This window comes from Martes martes, assembly GCF_963455335.1.
Source record: "Martes martes genome assembly, chromosome: 8".
Lineage (NCBI taxonomy): Eukaryota > Metazoa > Chordata > Mammalia > Carnivora > Mustelidae > Martes > Martes martes.
In genome coordinates, this window is record NC_137895.1 from 112,329,779 (window position 1) to 112,354,921 (window position 25,143).

General features: G+C 43.7%; 1 protein-coding gene and 1 long non-coding RNA gene across 3 annotated transcripts in view; one reads left to right on the forward strand and one right to left on the reverse strand.

The window, feature by feature from the left end:
• NRP1 (neuropilin 1) overlaps positions 1-24,633 on the forward strand; it is a 136,348-nt gene extending 111,715 nt beyond the window's left edge. Inside the window, exons 11-17 of one of the 2 annotated variants that reach the window (XM_080810995.1) lie at positions 2,580-2,684; positions 7,082-7,141; positions 12,363-12,500; positions 16,486-16,757; positions 17,255-17,351; positions 19,564-19,614; positions 21,708-24,633. In XM_080810995.1, the coding sequence (XP_080667121.1) occupies positions 2,580-2,684; positions 7,082-7,141; positions 12,363-12,500; positions 16,486-16,757; positions 17,255-17,351; positions 19,564-19,614; positions 21,708-21,997 (1,013 nt within the window). In that variant the 3' untranslated portion in view covers positions 21,998-24,633. The remainder of the gene's footprint in view (positions 1-2,579; positions 2,685-7,081; positions 7,142-12,362; positions 12,501-16,485; positions 16,758-17,254; positions 17,352-19,563; positions 19,615-21,707) is intronic. The other variant, XM_080810996.1, reaches the window with a different exon arrangement.
• Positions 1,006-6,440, reverse strand: LOC308347528. The gene is made up of 4 exons (XR_013967251.1): positions 5,987-6,440; positions 5,551-5,711; positions 1,647-1,781; positions 1,006-1,117 (listed from the first exon to the last, which is right to left on the reverse strand). It is a non-coding gene; the product is annotated as an uncharacterized lncRNA (long non-coding RNA).
• Positions 24,634-25,143: the final 510 nt, after the last annotated feature.

Genomic DNA, 25,143 nt, shown 5'->3' on the forward strand with positions numbered 1-25,143 from the left:
TCTGAATGGGCACTGGGATCCGTTCAAGGATATTACTGCATAAATTTATCATATGAAAGTCATACCAAGGACAAATTCATTTCACACACTGACCTTGGAACTACACACAGCTCTGCCTTTTTATCACATAATAAATAAGAGGAATGTTTGAAAAAAAAATGATGCCATGTTTGTTTATTGTACCATCGAATGCTTTTGTGCATTAGAATTCCCATCTGCCTTAGATTTGAGCATCAATGAGTAACCAACTTTTCCATCCCCATAAAGGTCTTTCTTCAGGTTAGCTCTGAGGATGGCTATTGTTGGTTCCCAGATGTTAATCAACTGAGCATATGCTCATGGTTGTTTTGAAGAATGCTTTTTAATATCACCTTCTCGTGGTTTCAAAATTATTTGTGTTTTGAGCTTCCCAAATATAATTACATTCTTGAGCACATTAAACATCATAAAACTTTGCTTATGCACTAGAGAATCTCAAGCTATAAATCACCATCCTAGTGAATAATTCATAGCTACTTTTGTATGTATTTATTTTAAAGCAGGCCATTATCTCCCATTCTTTATTGTGTAGTTGTTTCTATATCTGGAGTCATGTCTCAGACCTCTGAACTATCCAGTCACTATCAACACAGACTAAGAATGACTATGTGCCAGGACTTCGGCAAAGGTAGCGAGAAAGAGAAGGGACAGGCAGATCAAACCAATTGCAGACATGTTCATTCCACTGGTTGAGAAATGTGCTCATCTGCAAAAGGGAGTCTGCCACTGTGGTGCAGGTCGTTAGCCTGGATTCTGGAAGGCAACACTGATTTAAGAGGTGGAATGAATCGTTGGTTGAAAAGACTGAGGCTGGTGGCAGTTTGCCAGTGTCAACTCTTGTAGTGAGGTAGAAATGGTTGGTGAAGAGATTTTGTCGCAGATGTTTCCAAGCGCTCACAAAAGTGAGGAAGTTGCCCGGAGCCACAGGAGAAGCCAACATCCGGGGAAAGTAACGTCAAACCTTTTTGACACAACTGGTGAAAAGAGTGGTTTTCTTTTTTTTTTTTTTTTAATTCCTTAAAATGATTAACAGGCCCTTAGTAAATATCTACTCCATGCCTTACGCTCCAGAAGATACCTAGAGGGACAGAGAAAGACAGGGGGTTACAACTCAGCCTTGCACACATATGTCCATCCTACATTGGGCTAGCATTTACGAGAAATAATTAGAGAACCACAGAAGAAAAAATATATTCAAGTAGTAAAATTGGGATATTAAGATTATTCACTTTCTACTTTTTCAGTTTAAACCATGTCCTACCCTGGGCCTTTTCCAATGAGGAACTCCTTCTCGATAAATACCATAAGAAAGATGAATAGAGAGTTTTAAATACTTGAAAGTGTCACGAGCATCTGGACCTCCAGGAAGGGTTCTCTTGATTCAGTGATAGTGACAAGTGGAGTCCAGAATGTGTGCGTAGGCACTGTACAAAGTCTACATTGTACACCTGGACGGGGCGCACATTCTCCCTTGTTATTATTGGTGTGTGTCCTGGGCAGTTAGGGAAGTTGAAACTAGCTACGTTTCTATATTTGTCATAACTCTGCTCAGTAATTAAGCACAATTACAAAGAGTATCAAATTTTTATTGAGAAAGAAGCAGTTACCAATACAGTCCTACTGGCCGGAAGCTCTCAGAGAATAGCACCCCCGCCCCAGTCCCAGTGTCTTGTCTGGTTCTCAGACATCAAGAGAGCTGGACCTTATCTCGAGTCTTGTAAAGTGAAATGTAATGCCGAAAACTGTAAAATATTAAACAGATTGCAAGAATGAGTAACAGGCTGAAAAATAATAGACCAAACTAAATTTAAAGAACTTCAAAAGCCGTCTTTGATTAATGTTGGCTACTTTTCAACTACAAGCTCAAAGATACAGGACTACCTGCCAGGGTTGGAATGCAATCCCCTAGGGAGTTCAGGGAAAATGACCCCAGGATATCTAAGACAACTCCTCTCAAACACCTGCCCCCGAGAGGGGGGTCCCAAGTTGTGAAGCTTACTTGAAGGGAAATGGATTAAATCTAATTAAAAAAAAATAAAGAACAGTATTGTCCTAAAAGAGAATCTTGAGACTCTCTTTTGGGGAAAAATTATAATACCAACTTAGCAAACTTAGCAAATCCTAAGAATGTAAAAGAATTCATGACAAGAGAGTTCTCTAGCACATTGAAAATGAAAGGAGAAACATTTGAAGCAGGATCTCTATCATCAAAGTTCTCAATTCCAGGGTCATGAATAAATAACCAGTGAGAGAACCCAAGCACTTTTCAGAAAAAGGATGTTTATGTAGATAACAATGTATAAAATGCTAGGGCTGCCAACTCTCCTCGGCAGATAGTGATCAAATACCAAAACAAAGCAGTCCCCAATGCATTCTGCCAAATCCAAGTATATTTAGTGCCTGAAAGAGAGTCAAGCCATGCTCCTGGCCTTCTTACCATGGATTAGAGTTTTCTGCAAAGGCGTTAGCGGATTCCCTAGCCAGAGCCCTGCGAGTACATTGCAGAGGTGTGAGATCATAATCCTTGGATCTCGTTTCAGCACCTACAGCTGGACCAACCACTCCCAACGGGAACCTGGTGGATGAATGTGATGACGACCAGGCCAACTGCCACAGCGGCACAGGTGATGACTTCCAGCTCACAGGTGCAGAAACCATCCTCATCTCATTGCTGTGCCATTTCAGTCATGTTGGGGTTGAGACCGGCTAGTGCGTGTGTGTGTTTGTGTGTGTGTGTGTGTGTGTGTGTGTGTGTGTGTGTGTTCACGTAACTCCTCCTGGCTGTGACCATGGCCGGAGTCCGGGGGGTGGCAGAGCTGCAGAGCTATCTTCCTTCCCTCCTGCTGTCCTGCCACCACCATTCAAAACAATAATTTGACCCGTTTCCAGAGCCAGAGGCTAGGATGGTCTTAATCGAATAAGAATTTCTCCACCATGGCTAAATATGCACGACTCATCTTTATCTTCAAACCCCCACCCTCATAACACATGCATGACCCATACTAACCACACACTTTAGAATGTTTCTTTTCATTTTCTAACCAGGGTGAAATGTTTCGAGTGGAACTTTTACCCAACGAATTGATGAAATTGGGCTTCTATTTGAAATGCAGCTTTTAAGTGGGGATTTTGTAAATCCTGTTACATTAAAACCTACAAAGGCAGAATTAGTTCTTATTTCACATCAGGAACAACTAGCAAATGTATCAGGGATGGTGTGTGCCAAATACCTCACTAATTAATTTAGGGTATTACTCCGTAACATTCTAAAACCTTGAGAGCTCGAAAGTGACCTTCTCTTCTCCTTGGAATGGCAGAGGAAATATTAGACAAGGGGGGGAAATGGGATTGTACCAGTTGGAAATGCGCCAAGGCAGTAGGATTTTCACCCGATTGTGGCCAAAGGCACTGTGGGACCTTTACTGCCACCCGGGTCAAAATGCAGTTTCATCTAGCATCTGACTCTCATTTTACATTAAACATGAGCCCTTGGCTGCAGGTCTGTATTTTTACCCAGAAAGGACTCAGAGAGCCCACATAATTAATTTCCATGGGCGAAACTGAAGGCGTTCCCATCTAACTTCATAAGAGTGCCATGTTATTGGCTAACGCATTAATATAAAATCTGCAAGGAAACGTCCCACCGTACATTTCCAATTACTTCAAAAGCTCTCTTCTGAAGGAACGAGAGAGCTCCACTCTCAGATAGAATGGGGTCAAATCGAGCTCAGAAATGTTGTACCATGAACCGGGTTTCCATTTAAATCCCAGCTTCTAAGGCTTCCCCCCTCCAAATTTCCAGGATAATCGCTTACAGTCATAGGGCCAATAAATGTTACCATGGGCTTCTGAAAACAAATCCTGTATGTAAGTAGCCACAAGCCAGAAAAAATAATTAATGCAGAGGCATTTTCTTTGTGAGATGTCAAGTTCAAGCTGAAACCCCTACAGCTGGTGTTAAGAACAGAGTACCATTCTATGAACCAGGTCCTGTGGAACCTTCCCAGGATTGCTTGTAAACACCCTGCCACAGACCTCAGGCCTTTCGTGGACCCCATCACACATCCGTAGTGAAATTCCTCCTAAAAAGGAACGACTATACTCATCACAGTATACCCTTTCAATTGCCCTGTTGTGGAGAGGGTTCTTTCTTTATAAACCCTAAAGTGGTCAGTTAATATTGATTAGAAACAAAGCCTTAGATTTACTCCTCGTTTCAGAACAACCAACCTTCTTATTTTTGCATCAGTTCATGACTGAATCAATTGAAACTAAAGCCTTTGAATGAAACAGGGCAAGTATGTTAGCCTGGAGCAAATTATGTACGGCAATGAGTAACACACCACAGAAAATGGGTCGTTTATAGTGGAAACACTGACAGTCTTCTAAGAGTTACAAGTTTATAGTTTATCTACAGCATTTAAAATCATTTATTGGTTACACTGAAAAAAGTTCTAATTTTTTTTTTCATATTACCATGGCAAAAAAAAGAAAAGCCATTTTCTCAAGTCAGCCCATTTGTCTCAATATCTATAAGTACATACATATATTAGGAACTTCCAGAAGTGTTGTTATTACCCGCTCCCTGCCCCATCAAGAAGAGGTGATTTCAGTAGGAATCTCATGTGTCAACTTCACTTATTGCATTAACGGCCAACTTGGGTTTTGTTTTTGTCTTTGTTTTTGTTTACTTATTTTGTTTTATGGAGATATGGGTTATCCTTCCCTGAGAAAGGGTGTGCTCATATGTAGACGTTTTTGTGGGAAGCAGAAGCCTCCCATCATCCAGATATCCTCTCGCATAGGAACAGCTCACGTCCTAGGCACAGGCACAGCTCTGCACCTTCCTTGCTCCTTCTGTCACAGCCTTTACCGTCAAAGCCTCAAACTGGGCATGTTGAGTATAACGGAGCCAAAGTGAAAGCATCCTCACTTTAACCTTGAGCAGAGAGAAGGTAAAAATCAGGATGAATGCTCTCTCGCACGGTGATTGGTTCCTTCACGCAGATGGCGTCACTTCAATCTCTCCTCCTGGGGTAACGCTTTGAATATAGTGGGAAATAAGTACTTTAGCAATATGCTCGTTACTTACAAACAACAGTGAATTCCAGGTGAACTGTACCAAATGCATGGAAATGAGGAGAGATTGCGCACTCCCGTACTTGCTTGCCAAGGTGAAAATTCACCCCTGAAGTTACTCATTTGCAAATGCCTTTGAAGTCATTAGATAATACAATTGGTTTCAAAGGCACCAGGAGGCCAAATTTCACATTGGAGCTGTGTGTACTCAACAGCAGAATTTGGCTTCCAACCTATAACAAAACTGATAATGCATATCGGTTTTAAAAAAGTGAATTTTCACCTTGAGTCTTTCTCCCCTAAGACCACTGGGAACAGAACGCTAATGTATTCTGGCCTCCCTCCAATTCTGCCATTATAGATTCACCTTCTTAACCCATAATATATAAAATTCCTTCTTCCTAGTGCCTGCCTCACGGAGGCCACACACACCTGTGACCGCTCATCCAGCATATTTACGGGGAGACCAAGGATAACATGACTTGGTACTGCAGTCGATTAGCTCCAAACTCTTCACACCATCCCAAGAACATGATTTTACGGCTCTCTGATTCACGATCGGGATGATTTCTGATCTGTGGAAGCTGCGGGGCCTGGGCAGAATAGAAATGATCACAGAGCTTGACTGAGCGATACTACTGGAAGGTGTACGTTGACACCTGAGAACCGCCTCCAAAACTCTCCATGATTCGCATGAGCCCACCCCTTGGCCTGCCCCTGAATCCGCCCAGAGCCTTATCTCTTGGGGCAACAAATACACGCTCTCTGACCATACCAGACACACAAAAGGAAAAATGGCTTTTCTCAAACACCTGAGTAATAAACAGCAAGCCAGTGTCTCACACATGTAGTGATTTCAAGGCCTTACCTCTGGAGATGCTGGTTCGGTGAGGTCTGAGGAGGATTAGCGGATTGGCAACTACAGCTTCAGCAGGTTCTCAGGTGATTCTTATGGTTGGCAAGTTCAAAAACACACTACCTTACAACAGAGGTTTAGGGGCACCCGGGGGGGCTCAGTGGGTTAAGCGTCTGCCTTCGGCTCAGGTCATGATCCCGGGGTCCTGGGATCCAGCCCTGCATCAGGCTCCATGCTTGGTGGGGAGCCTGCCTTTCCCTCTCCCCCTGCTTGTGCTCTCTCTCTCTCTGTCAAATAAACAAAATCTTAAAAAACAAAACAAAACAAAAACCGAGGTTTAATGAAGAGGAGCAGAAAACAGAAGCACCAAGATGCAGTACAAAAGAGGGTGACGCTGAAATGTCACATGTTTCCTTCGCCCGGAATCCCAAAGTCAACCCCAGCGGATTGGACGCTGACTCAGTTCAGGAGGTCATCTGCACCATCTTCCAGGGCTCTGGACCTGTGACGCAGCGTTTCTGCTCCTGCCTTTTCCCGCAGCTTCTCCAAATCACATGCTGGGCAGAATATTTGTCCTTGGGAAAAACAAACCACTTCAGCTGCTAAAGAAAGGGGGAACTCCTGCCACCCACGTGAAGCTTCAGTTTTCCAAACAGACTGTGGGGAGCAGCCCAGCGCCGCCCCTGAAGGCGTGCATCTGAGATCTTGGGAAACTATTTGAAGCTCAGAGGCCTAGGTCGAGTTTAATTCCCAAGTCACTGAGGACGTGTGGAGGCTTTGGCTTTTCCACGGTTCCAACTGCTTAGCACGCTTAGCCTGGGGAACCAGGGAATGCCCTTGGAACGAAGTCTGGAGCCCTCCATACAGCCTGGACGCTTTTAGGAATACATGTGTTGAGTACCAAATCGTGGTTTATGCGCGCTTGATCTTGCGGTGGGTAAAATCTTAGTAAAACGGTTTCCACAGGTGGAATTAAAGGAAGGATTTTCTGGGGAGAAGGTTTGCCTCGAACAGATGTACCTGAGCATACAGCAGTTCCTTACTGCATATTATGCACAATGCTTCCTCTTTCTGATTTTCGTATGTTACTTTTTTGTGTGTTTTCAGGCGGTACCACTGTGCTGACCACAGAGAAGCCAACCATCATAGACAGCACCATACAATCAGGTATCAAAAAAATAAAAAACACAAAATAGGGTAGATTTCACGTGTGCCACTCCCCTCCCCCCACCCCCAAGCAGCGCTTCGCGGCGCTTCTCGGTTTCAGTTTCTCCCAAAGTCCTAGAAGAGAGATGCCACGCAGCATCTGGTCTCCAAGCATGAGCCATAAATATTGCTTTCCTTTCATCCACATGTATATGCAGCAGGGAATGAGGTTTCCTTCTCCATCAGTAATTGCCAAATGGTGACAATCCCAGCTCTCGACGGAAGGAACTGGGTAACATACTTTGTTTAACGCAGCACATCTAGGACATGGACTGTGTTTGCAAACTCCAGGAGAAGGAAATCTCACAGGCAGCAGCCTGACTATTTATTTTCATCACAATCCTGCAAAACCGAGACAGGCAAAGTTTGTCAGTTTTGCCTGCCACGGAGTTGGCAGTGTGACAACAGCGTTTCCAGTGGGCGTGCCACGAAATGGGGGTGCCGGAAACCATGGCTATGATCCTGCGCGGGGAGAGCGGCGCCCCGGGGAGCACAACCCCTCCCCGCCTCCTTTTATTAATAGAACAGCCTAATGACTTCTCAGACCCGTGGCTTGCTGTTTATTGGGGGCCAGCAGCAGTTAAATGGTAACCTCCGCCCCCCACCTTTTGTATTTTGTTAGGATTCTGTAAAATTCTTCCCCATGGACACACACGAAGGGAAATCGTCAGTGCAAGCAATCAGAGTTTTTAAATACTTTCAAGTTAATCATTAGAGTAAGGTGAACAGGTCAGTTTTCCAGCTTCTCCCACTTCCTTTATCGTAGCGCACTGAGCCTTGGCCCCCACAGTCATTTATTAATGGGGCGTGTGGTGTATATCAATGTTTCCTCAACAGTATGACACTGCCCAGCGAGGCAGAAAGGAGAAAGGGCTGCTCTAATTAGTATGCTTCCTTAAAGGACGCTGTCACCATTGACCTATTAAACTGCAAAACAAACTTCTCTTCGGTTGAACTTAACCCTGAGTTTCCCTGTGGTGGGCTCAGGTTGACAGAATTCCTGTGACCCCATGCCTCATACACCCCAGCGACCGAAAGGTGAAACAGAAGAGCGTCTGTTCCCCTAAATTCGGAAAACACTGTAGTCCAAAGGACATCTTTCCAAGGTAGAAGATAGGGCCTTCGAGGTTGCGCCATGACCTTGCATGGACCCTCAGGAGTCCGGCCTCTTCTGTGCGTCCTGCCTTCCCTGAGGATCCTGGGTCTTCTTGGTGGTTCTCTGTAGAGTAGCACCGGCTGGCTCTCTGGAACCCTCTGTGATAGGGAGGAGGGCTGAGGGGACAAACTGAAGTTCTAGTAACCTGACAAATGTGTTAACTGCCCTATTAGTTTTTTTCTCTTGCCAGAGTTAATTAAAACCCTTCTGAAGTTGCCAGTGAACTTACCTCATCTCTTCTCTCTTCTTGCCTATCAAAAGAGCTAGGGATCATTGAAAAACTGAAAGTTGAGCAACAGCTCTGGAGACAATAGAAAGGTCTACACCAGATTCCAAAATATTTCCCCCTGGATGTTGAAGGTCAGCAATGCCTTCTTGAACACATGCGGTTGGTGTATGAGTTCAAGGGCCAGCCATCCAGTGGGGTGTGCTGTGGTCAGAGCACAGATGGACAAATCCTGAACCAGGAAGACCCAGAGCCACCACCATCTGAACCAGTTCATGTCAAACCACGGGACTTACCAGAGAGCGGGTCTGCTCTGGTTTTGAGTTCCACGGTCAGCCCAGAGTCCTTTCCAAATCACCTCGGTTTCTTGTTTTTCCGTTGTCTGAGTCATGAATCTGTCTCCCAGTGTTTGCGGATAATGGACCTTCTTGGAGGGGTTCTGTTCATTGTCACCTTCTGGCTAAGCCCATGTTTAGAGCAGTTCATGAGGCCTTGCGTGTGTACCAAGTCCAAGGCCAAGTCTGGCTTTGAGGTGTTCACCCAGTGGTCGGACCCACTGCTCTGATAATTTAATCCACACTGCTCTGCAGGTTTCAGATTCTTCAGGCATATTTACAAGCAACAAATTGGACCCCTAAACTTTCATCTAGTCTGACTTTGCTGAAGCCGTCACAGACTTGAGCTGAGTCTTAAGGTTTCATTTTTGAGGATTCTTATCAATATCATAAACTCAGTGGGCATACAATACTCATATACTGTCTGGGTTGTGATCAGACCCATCAAAGCCTGTTAATGCTCTCCCAGAAAATGATGAGAAACCCTGCATTTTCCAGCCAGCTCCCCTGCTGAAATCTCTCATGCTCTGAGTATCTTCAAACACCCCTAGAGCAGCTGAGGGTCGATTCGTGACCCGGGATTGCAAGGGCTTGAGCACCTCCACTTATTGGACTGAAAGACCTGTCTGAGAGTAAGCTGGTTAACATCCTCAAAAGAAGTTTTGAATACCAGATTCCAAAATTAAATCCTTGTGCATATACGGTGCTAATGATTCAAATGCGGGCAAGATAGGTTCCTCGAGTGCAGCTGGGCTCGGCGCACGGCGGCTATAAATTTGTTTTAAGTTCCAGAATATTGTTTCCTGCTATTTTTAAGAGTCAAGAAGGGATTTAGCCAGATTATTCCCAATGAATTTAATGAGAATTGTGCAGCCACAGGGCCTGGGTAATATTCGGAAGACTGAAAGGTCACTAGTCCTATATACTTACTTCCTTCGTCGGTTTGCTTTTTTCTCTTTCTTTCTCCTCTTTGCTCTTCTGCTTCTCTCCTTCTTTCTTCTTTCTGTCTCTCTTTCTTTCTTTCTCCTCCCCGTAAATGTGTGGTGTTTTATGTGTCTCGTAGCCTTTCTGGCCAGGCCTGAACTGTCAACATCTTCTCACTCCACACCCCTCCCCGACCATAGGCATGGATTAAAAAAAAAAGAAGAATATTTCTTCTAAATTAACAAGCTTGCCATAGATTATATGATCGGGACAAGGAGACGAAAGGGCAGTAAAATACAGAAGGTTAGAGCAGATCCCCTTGTTAAAGTCACAGAATCAGAGAAAACACAAGAAGGTCAATGTGGACGGTCGCTCAGGGCAGCTGCAGAAATGCTTGAACCCTCCTCTCAAACAAGGCTATCCTATGCCCTAGTCATTAGCAACACATCCAAACTCCTAGATTTTATGATATCACCAGAATATTTAGAGCCAAAATAATGCATGGTGTGGTTTCTATACTATACGATAAATTGAATGTATTCGCCAGAAATACAACCAGAAATGTATGTGCTGTAATGGCTCACTGCCCTCCTGCCTATGCACGTCTTATAAACTACATTTAAGGAGGAAACCCAAAACCACATACATATTAACATTTTCCAATATTAACATTTCCTAACAGGAGATTATGCAACAGTACATTCCAGGTTCCTGGGTGTTGACATCCAAGGTCACTCAACCATTCAGTCACTGTTCGATAGACTGTAGTTCATCTGCATAATTCAATCTTGCTGCGTAAAAGAGTGGTAAATTTTGGAGAGGGTTTCTCATGCTTTAAGAAGCCCTATTTCATGGTTATGATAGACGAGACATGAAATATATCTCTCCAGTGACACCATAACTGTAAAATACAACCCTTCTGCACTCACAGAAAGTATGCCCCTTAGTTCATCATGGGGCTGGCCAGAGTGGGTTTCCCCAACTGGCTCTGCTCATCCTTGGGAGGTCTTATCGTCCCTGGAAGGGAGAACCCATCCTGCTCCGTTTTGACAATGCATAGGGTGCATTCCTTCCAAAATTCCACATTAGCATTTGCAAAAGGTTCCTTGGTAAAGAAACATGCAAAGTAAATCATCCTTTATCTAGTCAGTAAATCTTCCCACAAAAATCCGTCCCACCATTGTTAACGTGGGGGAGGGGGCGATGGCGGCCAGGCTCCCAGAAGGAAGCAAGCAAGCCCTGTCGTGTTAAACACGGACAAAGTTAAAGAAAAGATCAAAACAAGATCTGATCTCAGCCTGATCCTAATACAGCATTATGGTACTATACTTCCCTTATTGTACATACGAATGGTTTTGAGACATGTTCAAGATCAACTGGCAAGATGCCCTAGGCACCTTTCTCTCCGTTTCAATGCTGCCATCTTGTGGACTACCTAAACTCAATGAGAAGCAGTGACCTCCCTTCATTAGAGAAAATAGTCCCTTTGTGTGTTTAATTTCATTTTGGGGGAGGAGTAGGACTGACCAAAGCATGAGAACTTTTATCTTTAGGATTATTTTAATTATTAGCTTCAGTTTACTGAAAACAGATTCAAAGCCACAGTGATTTCATTTCTTTCATACTTAAAAAGTTAAGCTACTTCTAAAAAAAAAAAAAAAAAAAAAGCGAGGGAGAGTAAAAGATAAAAAATAAAGCTACAGAGCCTTAAAAAACACAACAATCAAATAACACCTTGTAGAACGCACAAGACAAATAATTCCGGAGAATCCATTCATACTTTTTTTTCAAGTTCCAAAGGAGACTTTTTTTTTTTTTAACATTAAAAGAAATGTTTAAGGGGGCAGCTCTTTAAAAACGCTTGGGCTCTATGTGAACCTGCACAGAGGTTTTAATTTACATGCAAATTTTAAAATTCACTAAAAAGGCAGAAACTTACCCTTAAAATTAATTGACCTGATACAAAGCACAGGAGACTAAATAACCTTAAGGAATGCTTCAGAGCTTTGACATAAAGACCAGAAGCATTACCCAGTGTGGTGAGAATACAGATAGCCTCCGGAATGAGACGTCCAGCCAAGTCACATTTCTAGACTTTTGAGGTTCATGAATCAGCCAGTACTCAAGATACTTCTCGTTGGTGGATATCAGTGTATATGATTCATCCTCAAGAACAGAATATCTTTCATACTAAATATCATGGGCATAGGAAGAATGCTATACATGTAGCATGTCTGCCTTGGAAAGTAACCTTCCCGGAAATTTTATGTAAAACCAATTTGACAGGCAGTCCATAATCTTTTTAAAGCTGGATTTAAAAAAAAAAAAATCCGAAACGTGATTTTGCAAACATTTTGACATCACCATGGGTCTTTTGAGTTTCCTGGTAGTCCTGGGTTTTGTGGTTTTCCCAGAATTTTCAACCAGACGTTAAGTTATATAAATTGTGCCTTTCGTGAACAAATTAAGGGCCTTGCTGACCTCAATGATTAAATTTGTCTTTCTCTGCTTGTCTCTATTTTTCCTTTCCACCCACTGCAGAGTTTCCAACATATGGTTTTAACTGTGAATTTGGCTGGGGTTCTCACAAGACATTCTGTCACTGGGAACACGACAATCACGTGCAGCTCAAGTGGAGCGTGCTGACCAGCAAAACCGGACCCATCCAGGATCACACAGGTAACGCAGAGTTCACTGCGGCCTCGGTTTCTCTGAAATAGAGAAGGTGTCCCTGTGGGGGGTTTCTGGGCTCTGTGAGATGAGGGGCATTAGAAAACACTCCTGAGCATTCACTCGTGCTTTCATTTCCTGGAATTACCGAGATCTCCTTTCCTAGAAGAGACGGTCCTATGCCGGGTAGCAGACAAGGATGATTAAATCTGGCAGCGGATGGCCTCTTGGAAAAATAGCACACTAGGCAAAGATGTGTGAATAAGTACCTGTTTTATACTTTTCCTGCACCATTTTCATGGAAATTCTGAATACATTCAAAAGCAGAGAAGACTTAGTGACCTGAACCCTCTCTACACATATCACCCAGCTTCAAGGGGCACCGAATCACGGGACTGTTATTTTATCTTGAGCACCCCTGGCTCTGGATTATTTTGAAGCAAATCCAGGCATATGTCATATCATTTGTTTTGCAGCTCAAGAAACAATATGTGAGGCTCGTGCCCCCTCTCTCTTGACCCTTGCAGTGGAAGTGGAACAAGGTGGAGCGGAATTCTTATTCTTTTGAGGAAGATTGTAAATCTGGCCCATTTTTTTCAGAGCAGGTGGAAACCTCACCCTGCCCCGCCCCATCTCCTGTCTTACTTTCCTGCTAGGATTACTTAGTGGCAGAGGGATGGCCTGGGGGGTGGAGGGGGCGGTCACTAGAGGCTGACAGACACTCCAGTGAACTCTCTGTCTACCGCTGTCTTGCTTTCCCCTTAGTCATTTTGTCATCCAGCTTGAGATGTTGCCTGAAGATCGGGTGGTTGTCCTCACAACGCCCACACGTACACAGGCTCCCACACGCTCACCACAAACACTCAACCATCGCACTTCTCTCCGACTCAGTGAAACTTACAGGACTGTTCGCTCGAGAGGTGGCTTCCCAAACGATACCCTGGAGGGCCGTTTGCTGATGCTGAGAAATCTCATTAAGCAAAATTCCCTCATGCTGGGGCTTTGGATGAGTGGGTCAGTGGGCCAATGGATGGGCAGAGGGCACTTCATGCCTTTCCCATTTTGTCATTCACTTTTCTTTTCCCCCAGTGAATATAACCATTAAGTAGGTTGAATTGGCCTCCTTCCACCACAGCCACCTCTTTGCCTAATGAGAATGACAAGGAAATTGGATAAAATTGGACTCCTTCAATTCTGAGACACTTTCAATTGAATCTTAAGACAAGCAGTTTTAGAAAACTTAAAATACTTTGACTGTAAATGGCACTGTACATATAAATGGCATCAAATTAACCAAATGCAATTAGCCAAAATGAAGGCAGTAATGGTGGAAAAATTGATGCAAAGTGAAGCAAAATGGCTCAGTAGGATCTGACATTCAAAGGAGGTTAAAAGCTATGTTAGCCAGAGACAAAAGCTAAAAGGCTTGCAGAAGTAAAGTGCTAATTGAGAAAATGAAGACAGAGTTCCTGACCCAGAACTGTGATAAAACCTCTGAAAGGAAAAATATCAACGCTTTATGAGTTGAAGTATCAGAAAAGGAGGGCTTGTCTTAGAGGAGCAGCTGAGAAGTGTGATTCCTTCAGAAGCATTTGTCTCTTTTGTTCTCCCAGACACCCAGATTTACTTGGCTGTGGTGCCAGGTCTGCTCTGATGAGAAAAAGCCTCCCACGGCCCTGGAAACACGAGCATTTGCTGAGAGAGGGGGGTGAGCCCTACATCTGAAAGGCAGGGACTTGTTAACGTAAAGAAACTAGATAAAAAGGGCCTCTCACATGCACACAGACAGACGTTAGACGGTGTTCCACATTTTGCAGATCAGACATGGAGCCTTCTTTAAATTAACGCCATCTAGGTAAAATATCCTGCTGTCCAATTTGGAATTTATTGGAAGGAATCCCACTTGGTTTTCTGCACTTGACTTGTAAGAGGGAAGCTATGCACCTCCTTCCAGAGGATTCCTGAAACCCAGCATCTTCCCTGGTTCGCTGAACAAGTGTTCTTTGAGGAGCCCTATTACTTGGTACATGCTGAACTGGAGATGTGGAAATAAAGGGGGGTGGGGGGCGGCAGCTCTGAGGAGTTCACAGTCTGGTTACAGGTGGGAAATGATTACCATGCAGGGGGTGGGGGTCCCAGGTGGAAGTGAATGGTGATGGGAAAGACAACATGGCAGCTCAGAGAAAGCAATTGTGTCCCAGAGAGTCTGGGCTAGGAATGGCATGTGCGGACATGGAAGAGGGATTGCAGGGGGCGTGGGGGACAGGCTCCTCTGTGAAGCGATTAGCTATATGGGAGGGGGGGCGGTACAGCCTCGGGTGCCATGTGACAAAGTGTGGCTAGGCTAAGGGTAGTGGGGAGCCACCAACAAGCTTCGAGCTGAGGAGTGACATGAGCATGTTTTTCAAAGACCCCAGTGGTGTCATGGCGGAGGCCGGGAGAGATTTCCCAGGCAATCTTCCTCCCTCCATCCAAGACTGGTTTCCTCCTCCTTTCAACCACCTGTTCTCCGATGAGCCAAAATAAACGTCATGGGCTCCCTCCATGTGCCCTCTATTTGCAGCATCTCCAACTTCAGGATTTTTCCCTAATAATGGTGGACCTGGACCCTACTCGCCTCAGTGAGACGGCACTGTCACACGGTTAGGGAACCACCACTTGGTAAAATAGTGGGAGAAAGCAAACCGCAAGAGCAGCTGGGTCCACGTGGCCACGAGGGGGCGCTCTGTAAAGACCGTGTCAAACGTGCTGCTGGAGCTGTGAATTTTATTTCCACCCTCCTTTCATTATTCCACCCGTTGGTTTTCTTTTCTTTTCTTTTCTTTTTAAAGATTTTATTTATTTATTTGACAGAGAGAGGTCACAAGTAGGCAGAGAGGCAGGTAGAGAGAGAGGAAGAAGCAGGCTCCCCGCTGAGCAGAGAGCCCGATGTGGGGCTTGATCCCAGAATGCTGGGATCATGACTTGAGCTGAAGGCTCACACCCCCACTTCCATCCGGACACCGTGGACACAGGCAAGAAGATACAAGGACGAGCCCACATGTACATGGGGGAAAAGGATCTTACAAACACGCAAACCCCTTGGGCAGCAAACAAAACATCCCGCTGCCCACTGAGGCCCAAGCATCACATTCACACTTACCTCAGGTGAGGCATTACAGTAGGCATTTCTATTTACAGAGCAAACAGTGAAACATGAGTTGTGTGTGTAGACCAGGTGGTGGCAGGAGGAAATGTTCCCACGGGGGGTAATTAAAAGCAAAGCCAAGAGTAAGTCCTTGCAGCTCGGCAAGGATCTGCATCGCCAAAATGGCACATTCTAATAAGCCTTAAAAATGCAACCTTGCCTCTTCTTGAACCAGAAGCCCACATCAAACAGGAGTGAGACTTGTAGCTGAGAGTCAAACTCTCAAGTACATGTAAGGAATTTATAAGCCATTTAAATATGCTAGGGAAAAAACACGTGAAATTGTGGGGGAAAAGGAAATCACTAGATGATTTGGAAAAACTGCAATGTTAGTACTATCAGGCAGTTATAGTTAGCGAAGTATCATCACCCAGCTCACATGATAAATAAGAAAATATCTAAATTATTCCATGTCGTGTCTGTGTTCGGATCCGTGCTGCTGAAACTATTTAAAATTTTGCCGGAAAAATAGGTCTTCCCTCTGCTTTCAATATGCTTGCGATGAGGCAAATGCCAATGGAAGTCCTTGCCCATGGCCATGGGATGATGCCTTCCAAATCCGGAGTGGCCGAATTGGTGTTGTTTCACAGTCCTCTCCCCATCCAGCACCTACTCAGGGAGGCTTGGAGCACAATCTTAGGTGCCAAAGAGGTTCCTCCAAAACCGCACACCCTTCCCTTCCCACTGCATATTTGCGTTCTTGGTGCTCAGCCCCGGAGAGAAGGTTGGAGTCGTGGAACTTGAAAGAAGAGATGAAGAAGTCGTTAATGTGGCCACTCCCCCTAACCTGGGTTTTTGTCACAGCAGGTGATGGCAACTTCATCTACTCCCAGGCGGATGAAAACCAGAAGGGCAAAGTGGCTCGTCTGGTGAGCCCCGTGGTTTATTCCCAGAACTCCGCCCACTGCATGACCTTCTGGTATCACATGTCCGGTTCGCATGTGGGCACGCTGCGGGTCAAGCTGCACTACCAGAAGCCAGAGGAGTACGATCAGTTGGTCTGGATGGCCATCGGACACCAAGGAGACCACTGGAAGGAAGGGCGGGTGCTTCTCCACAAGTCTCTGAAACTTTACCAGGTGTGTGGTCTTCCCCAGGTGGGAGGGCAGCTCCTTCAGGGAGACAGGAGATGGGCATGATATTTTGGAAATTATATAAATGAGATGCGGGAATTATGCCAGTTATTATTTCAGCTGTTTCCCAAACCTGGGATTTTGCTGTGGTGATTTTACTCTCAGTAGCATTTTTCACGCTCCAAGATTACAGGAATAGAACCAATTTGCTGCAAAAGAGGGGAGAATACTACTTTATAATCTATTTTGGGGCTGTCACAATGACCATTCCTTTTCTTCGCTGCTCTCCCCAGTTTTAAATTTTGAATCACAAAAAGAGAGTGTTAGGAGAAGTTTTATGCCATCACCAGGCAGTTAATGTAGATTGATGAGCAAATCGCGTGCTTAGGTAAAATCTCATGAATTTAATTTATGTGCCATAGATTGAACTGAACAAGCATTTGTAAACACTGCTCCTCGGGACTGAACATTTTAATACTGTGAAAATGATCTCATTTTGTTAGGTGATTTTTGAAGGCGAAATCGGAAAAGGAAATCTTGGTGGGATTGCAGTGGATGACATTAGTATTAACAACCACATTTCCCAAGAGGACTGCGCAAGTGAGTATGAACTGCTGTACAAGCCAGTGACATGCTTGCCCAGGGCGTGAACAGTTTCCTGGGAGGGTCTTTGTCTTGCTCGTTTAGACCTAGAATTTCAATGTGGACTGTAAGCACATCGTATGAAATGCATATTTTGGTGCAAAAGGGCATAAAATCAGGTCATCTTACCTTTGGCTACCCCATCCCTAACCACCTCATTCACTTAGTGTCTGCTTGGTACTTGCAAAACCACATAAATGATGTAGACTCCAAAAACCATAGCTAAAAAGAATAACTCACCTCCCCTCCCAAAAAAAAGAAGAAGAAGAAGAAACACTCACAGCTTTACAGGCTATATATACCTTGCCAAAACATTTTGATGAAAAGTGGAAAACTCAGACATCTGGATAATTCGAAATATCTGGGTGCATAAACAAAACAGCAGGTCTTTGAAAATTTTGAGCATAGCAAACTTAATTAAGATTACAATGTTAATGGATCATAGAAGCCATAATTCTCCTATTATAAATAAGTAGATGTTTCTGACTCTAAAAATAATTGAAATGACTTAAAAGAATAAATGAAATTTTGAGACCTTCCTAGTACTCCGGAGCTTATGGTTTGTATTGGCCTGGTATATGGGTGAAAGTTGGTGTCGAAAGCCAATTCGTATTCCCTGGTTCTTGATGTATAATTATAAATAGCATCACTAATGGCAATGTAATAGCACAGTAATTAGTCTTAAGCTCCATTTGCTACACTTCAACTTTTACTATATATCATATAATAGGATGTTAATTATAACAAAATGGAATAAGCCTATTGGGCAAATTTAAGACAAAGGAGGTCTGTTGGCTGTAATAGGTTTTTGGTCATTTCAGCAATTTACAAATCTTTTATTATACAATGTATCGAATATTATGTAATCCTAAAGTGGCAATAATTTGATATGGTCGATTAAAGAAATTGGGGAAAAAGAGCAATGAATAAGGATCTGCTTCTTTGTACTATGCAAAGAAATCTACTTAATGCCACACTACTTAGCTGGTCTTTGCAGGAAATGCTAAGACTTAAGATGTTGAGATTACACTACAGCTTGCCCACACCCAAGTCTACACTGTTGTTAAAATATGTATTTCATTTAGTTACACAGTGTATGCGATGTCGCTGCTTTCCTATTCCAAAATGAAAATGAGGTTTTTGGAATGTGAGAGCAAACTCCACAAACGGAAACAAAGGAATAAAATTTGATTCCATTCAACAAGTTTTAATGGACTGCATACTGTACACAAAGGAGCATCCAAGTGCTCCCGTGAATATATAGAGGGATAAGACAATTCGATGAGCCTGTTTCTTTTCATGGGACTGGTCCACACGGCCGTAGCGGTTGCTGGGCCTCATACTCAGAAAGTCACAACTGAAACACCATCAAAATACTCTATGTTGCTACCCCGATAAAAAGATGCCTCAGGTAATTGTATAATGAGTCATCAAATATGTGTCCTTGAATATTTAGCTATGGATGCATGAAACTTTCAACTCTTTATTAGTTATCCACACATTTATGGAACAAATATTTTTGAAGACACTTTTTCTGTTCTGTTATAAATGTTGGGAATACAGCAGTGAATAAAGTCCTCAAAACTCCCTGCTCTCCCTCTCCTCAAAACCACGCAGGCTACTGGGACTCTACTTCCAGAGATTTTATTTCTTTTAGTTTATTACTATAATTACTATTATTTTATTATTATTATTTGGGGAGGGGAGGTAAGACATAGAACACAGTCTCTTGCCTCAAAGAGCTCATAATACAATTTGGAAAAACAAACTAGCCCTTGCCAAATTCGGGAACAAGTTCTCTAGAAAAGCACAAGATGGCAGCCATGGGCACAACCCCGCTACTGCTGCCTGTTTCCGTCAGCTTTCCCCCACGCTCCAGATGCCGGAAGGATTTCACTCCACTCTTCTCTTCTCCTGAAACGACACACTCTGCTAACAGCAGTGCTCGCTGGTTTCGATGTGACCCCAGTTTCCTCATCCTTTGACACCACTTCTCCATTGTTCTGTATTTATGTGGTGGGGTTGGATCACACTACAAACTCCCAAGGAAATCCAGCAGAAGCATTGGTCTGAGTGTGTGTGTGTGTGTGTGTAAGGGTTTATGTAGTTTGTGTGTATTGGATTTTGTTGGCAGTTCAAATATCTCTTTCAATTTTGTTTGACTTGTCAGAACCAGCCGACCTGGATAAAAGAAACCCAGAAAATAAAATTGATGAAACAGGTAAGTCTATCTTGATGACCAATTAAAAAAAAATTTACTCTGGCTTTCATTATATTATGAAGTAACTTTCTGGAGGTCTAGCACACTGGTAGATCAAAGCAGTTCAAATAAAATAAACACCTCTGCCCATGGTGCCGTGGGTTGGACTCTTGTCACGGAGGGCTGTCTTGTAAGCTGTCTGGAGATCTAGGGGAACACAGAGGCCTGGCGGGGGGCACGCTCACCCTGGCCTTGTCCTGTCTGAGCTGGAGGAGGACCTAGTGGAGAACCATGTGAAACACTCACCCATTACATCTGTGGAAATAGGAAACCACTGAAGCCCATGACCTGCCCAAAGACCGACACTGATTTTTGTACAAGAATTTGAAACCATGCTAAATTCTCATCTGATGGATATCCTGATATGATCTTTGAGGACCGGACCCCAATTTTTGTGATAAGCTGTTGTGTTTGATCCCTCCGTGGCCCTCCTCCTCTCCATGGGAATCACACTTCATGATAATGAAGACAGTGATGATGATGATGGTGGGGATTAATTGAGGAGCTAGTGTGTCCCAAGCACCTGAAGGTGTTGTCGTGTACGCTCTCTGAGGCAGACTGATCCTTATTTCGCAGATGAGGTCAGCCCCCTCATCTGCGAAATAAGGATCAGTAGCCCTGTTAATTGGGAGGTAGCTTCGGACTTTACACTTTACACTGATTAATCTGAAAATGTGTGTTTTCCTTGATTACTTTGTGATCAAATACAGGACATTTGACCAGAGTTGGGCCCTACCTGATATTATTATATTTGTAGAAGCTTCCACCCCTCCCAGCCAGCTATTGTGGGTTGTTGGACCCTCGCCCCAGCATCACTCAGAGCTGCTGCCAGCAGCTCCGTGTCCTGCCCATCAGCCTCAGCACCCATGGCCGGTAGAAATATGGACTCACCACAGTCAGTCTTGGACTTGATAGAGACAAATAAATGCGGCACTGTACTAAGTCGTTAATAACATTAACATGCGGCTCATTGAGCTTAGTTACGCAGCCCATACCAAGATGTAAGCTTTATTAGAGGTTGTTTCAAAACAATGTTTCAAGGGAGAGAATATTAATATGCCCCAAGGCTTGTTTTCCCCTGTTTAGGGACTTGCATCTCATATTTTTAGTTTTCTTTGATTGGAATCTTTGTTGACCAGAACACCATTAAGTAAACACTATGCATGTTGTGCATTAACATTTTAGTCTCATTTCTAGTACCACGTAATTAGGCTCAAAGCTCCCATGTTAATAATTTCTCATGTTCCACTCTCAAGAAAACATTTCCCCAGTGACTGAACTGCAGAGCAGCGTGACTGTCTCCTGTGAAACCACCAGGGCTGCAAAGACGCTGATTATTAAATGTGTTCTATTCAGCACGACACAGACACGCTCTCTAGCTTTGAGCCATAACCCATGTTAAATGTCAGGGGCGAGCCTCCGCTTTGTTCTGAAAGATCTGTCCTTCTTGAGTGAAACTGGTGGACCCAGGGGCTCAGAATCTGTCCAAATGGAAGATTTTACATGTGGGGGAGCAAACACCTGTGTACCCCCGTGCCCAGACATACTGGAAATGGCACGATATGGAGGGCAGTTTGGAAGGTCTCCCTGGGCCTGGTTTGGGGGGCAGGCAAAGGCACAGGGCAGGGTGAAACACACCCCCCGACCCCACCCCCAACCCCCACCCACCCCCACCCCCCTCCGAATGTGTGACTAAGCCGTTTGCAGAGCTTTAGTGACCTGGCTTGCAAACAGAGATCACAGTCTAGGGCACACGGCGGGCTGCGCAGAATCTGAATTAGGTTAGAACGTCGCCCTCCCCTGTTTGTCCAGAATCCGTGGTCCCCGTGTGCAAAGCCTTGTATGGGAATCGCGGCACCCGCACACCTCCATTCACAACAAGTCAAACATAGATGGTGTTTCCTGGCGAGGGGAAGCCACATTCCACTCTGGAGAGAGGACAGACCCACGTGGAGCCTGTGATTGGCTTTTTCTGTCCTTTTTCGCTGTTCTCCTGTCTGCTTTCATCTGGTATGTCGGTGGTGCTCACGGGACCCATTCTGCTTTTCCCCTAGGGAGCACCCCCGGCTACGAGGGCCCAGGAGAAGGTGATGAGAACATCTCTAGGAAGCCGGGCAACGTGCTGAAGACCTTGGATCCCATCCTCATCACCATCATAGCCATGAGCGCCCTGGGGGTCCTCCTGGGCGCCGTGTGCGGGGTGGTGCTCTACTGTGCCTGTTGGCACAACGGCATGTCAGAGAGAAACTTGTCTGCCCTGGAGAACTATAACTTCGAACTTGTGGACGGCGTGAAGTTGAAAAAGGACAAACTGAACACACAGAGCACTTACTCGGAGGCATGAAGGCAGACAGAGGCAAAGACGCGCCGGAGGACTGCCGCGGAAGGACAGACCTTGAACGTGCTGGGGAACCGTGGGTCTCTCGCCGCCCAGGCTGGGACGTGCGTCCATGACGCTGCGCCAGGCTTTTCTCAGGAGCTTCGACGAGTACGGCCGACGGGCGGGAACAAGTTCGCTGTGTTCACAATCAGAATCATGTGCAGTCAGCTTTTTTCTGTTGGGTTCATTCGAATCATCAAATGCTGGTGTTTCTGTTGGGTTCATTCGAATCATCAAATGCTGGTGTTGAGACCAAGTATGAATGACTTAATAATTCATTTCCACTCTCCTCTCCCTCCCCTTCTCTCTCCTCTTTCTTTGATGGATTCTTTTCGGAAACTGTGCAAAATCCAAGATGCTGGCACCAAGTGTATTCAGTGGGGCCCTTTCGACGGACATGCTACCTGCAGCCCAGTGCCCAGAATATCGTAGAAAAACCGCCCTTCGGTGGACTCCTGAAGCTGTCCCTGTGTATAATTGCCCACGTCGTGCATAGGCAGAGAAGGATTAGGCTGTTTTATGTGAACGTACTGTTATCGCCTCCGTACCGGTATCGTGTGTCAGCTCTGTTTACAAAGCAATACCGTCAAATTTTCTTGATGTTTTCCAGTGTTGTACTAAACCTCGTGCTTGTGAACTCCATACAGGAAACTGTGCCATCACCAAACACGGCTGGCAACCGCAACGAAAACTCCTTGGCACTGGCTAGTCTGTCTTCTCAAGTGCCTTTTTGTTTGTACTGGTTCTCATTGTGTTACATTAACGACCCGCTCTGTTTCTCGCCGGTGAAAGCCCTCCTCTTTAGTCAAACCCTGGTGGCCCACTGACTAAGAAGAAAGTATATTTTAGTGTGAGATGCTGCCCCCCTCCCCCCGGGATGGCAAGGGCTCCGAAGATTTGGCAATGTGGCTTAATTGCTCTGCTTTTTTCCGTAGTTCAATTTCATGTCTCTTGACCCTTTTGTATAAAGCTGCAATATTCTCTCTTATTGGTCTTTCATATGGAATGTATTTTCAAATGTAAACTCTTTCTCTCCTCTCTCTCTCTCTCTCTCTCTCTCTCTGTCCTTTTTCTCTCTTAGAACTTAAGCATTTGCCATTGTCCAGAAAAGAAACTTGCAGCTTTAACCTGCTGGTAATGGCAAACGATTTTGCTAGACTTTATGTTTAAAAATAAATAAATAAGGGAAATTCCTAACTTTGCCCTCCAAAGTCTAACTTTGGTTTTCTTGTTAACTGGTTAAAGTGACAGTATCTTTTTTCCTTAAGCCATTTGTCTGTCTGCTCCAATCAAAATGATCTGTGATAGAAGCGATTGCGTTTAATAGAAAGAGTGATAAGCTGAGGGAAGAGTTAATACTAATTGGCTTTCAAGTGAGACCCAAAGGAAGGACTGAATACAATTCTCCAAATACCCCAAAACATGAAATTTTTACATCCAAATCTACAAAATGACCCGTGAGAACCTTCTTGTTTTGCTATTGAATCAGACACGGGAAGTGGAAGAAAGAACAGTTAATTTAAGAAAGTGACTATAAATCCTGGTGCCTGGGGTGAAGTATTTTAAGATAAGGCCAGGAAAGAAAATGAGTAGAGTCAAAACAAATCTTTAAAAACATCCATTTAGGAGCAGCCCTGAAAAAACAGAGACTTGAATGAATGCATCTAGAAACTTCCAATGGCTCACAAAGAAAAAGCCTACCGTGGGGCTGGTAAGACGGAAACCTTGAACAACAGCACAGAGAAGTAAATATCTTATCAGGCAGCATGTGAATTAATCCAAAGAAGCTGTGGTTGTTTTCAGAATGTTCCTATCAGGCCATGGTGTACAGAAGAATTTTTAGATTTTCCTCCCTTCCTACCTTGCTGTGGGGTCCCGTTCAGATACATTTGTGGGAGTCACATTTGCATCATGGATGGGTCAGTCCATTCATCTTGGTTTAATTGGATTAAGGATGCCTTTTGTTTCCAGGAAAGTATCGATCACTATGAAAAAAGAATAGATTTTTATCCCCAGAGGCATTCATTCAGTTGTTCAAATCGTACGGGGATAAAAGCACTAAGTAGGACCTGTTGTTTTTTTTTTAAGGCAACAGACTTAAAGTTGTCCTTAGCCAAGGAAAAATGATACTGCGACTTTAAATTTTAAAGTATCTTGCACTGATAAATATATTTAAAAATTATATGTTTATAAAATTATTAATTTGTAAAGGCAGTGTTACAAATTGTTCAGTTTATATCGTTTTAGATTGTTTTGTAATTTTTAAAGGTGTAAAATAACATATTTTTTTCTTTATTGAAATCTCTAAGACTTTCTGTAGTAAAATGTTTTCATTTTACTGGTATATGATTGCTTCATGTTTTGTACCATCATAAAATTTTGTGCAAATTTTTTTTACAGAAATTTTTATTTTCTATGACAATATGACACTTGTAAATTGTTGTTTCAAAATGAACAGCGAAGCCTTAACTTTAAATGACATTTGTATTCTCAGACACTGAGTAGCATAAAAACCACATAGAACCGAACTGTAATTTCAATCCCAACCTATGACTACTACATTCCAAAGAGACAGTTGAATTAAACATTTTCATAAAATACCCACACCTGATGGCTTTTATTCTATTAGCTTTGTTATTGTTAAAGAAATTGGTATTACTCCAGCATCGGATAGGTTTCAAGATTTTTTAAAGTTCTTTTTTGGAAAAGTATATCCTAATAAGGAGAGACGATTAAGAAGACATATCCTGAAAGAAAACAATCCACCCAAATCGGACACTGTCAAGATAAGGAAGAGAGAATTCAGCCTTCTACCTGGAAAGTTCCCAACCTCAAATCTTGTGTCACATGTTCTATCGCTATTCCACCTGGTAAAAGCTTTTTTTTTTTTTTTTTTTAATTTAAATGAAATTTACAAATATCTGTTGGTAAGTTTCGTTCTTGTAGAAAACAAGTCATAAACTGACAGCGTTTATGTGCATGCCTATGCTAACCATAGGCATAAAGCCCAGGTGAGCATGGCATTGTAACTGGCTGTTTGATAATTCTTGGGAAAATTCTAATTCCAACTGGGACCAAAATAATAGTAATAACAACAACAACAACAACAA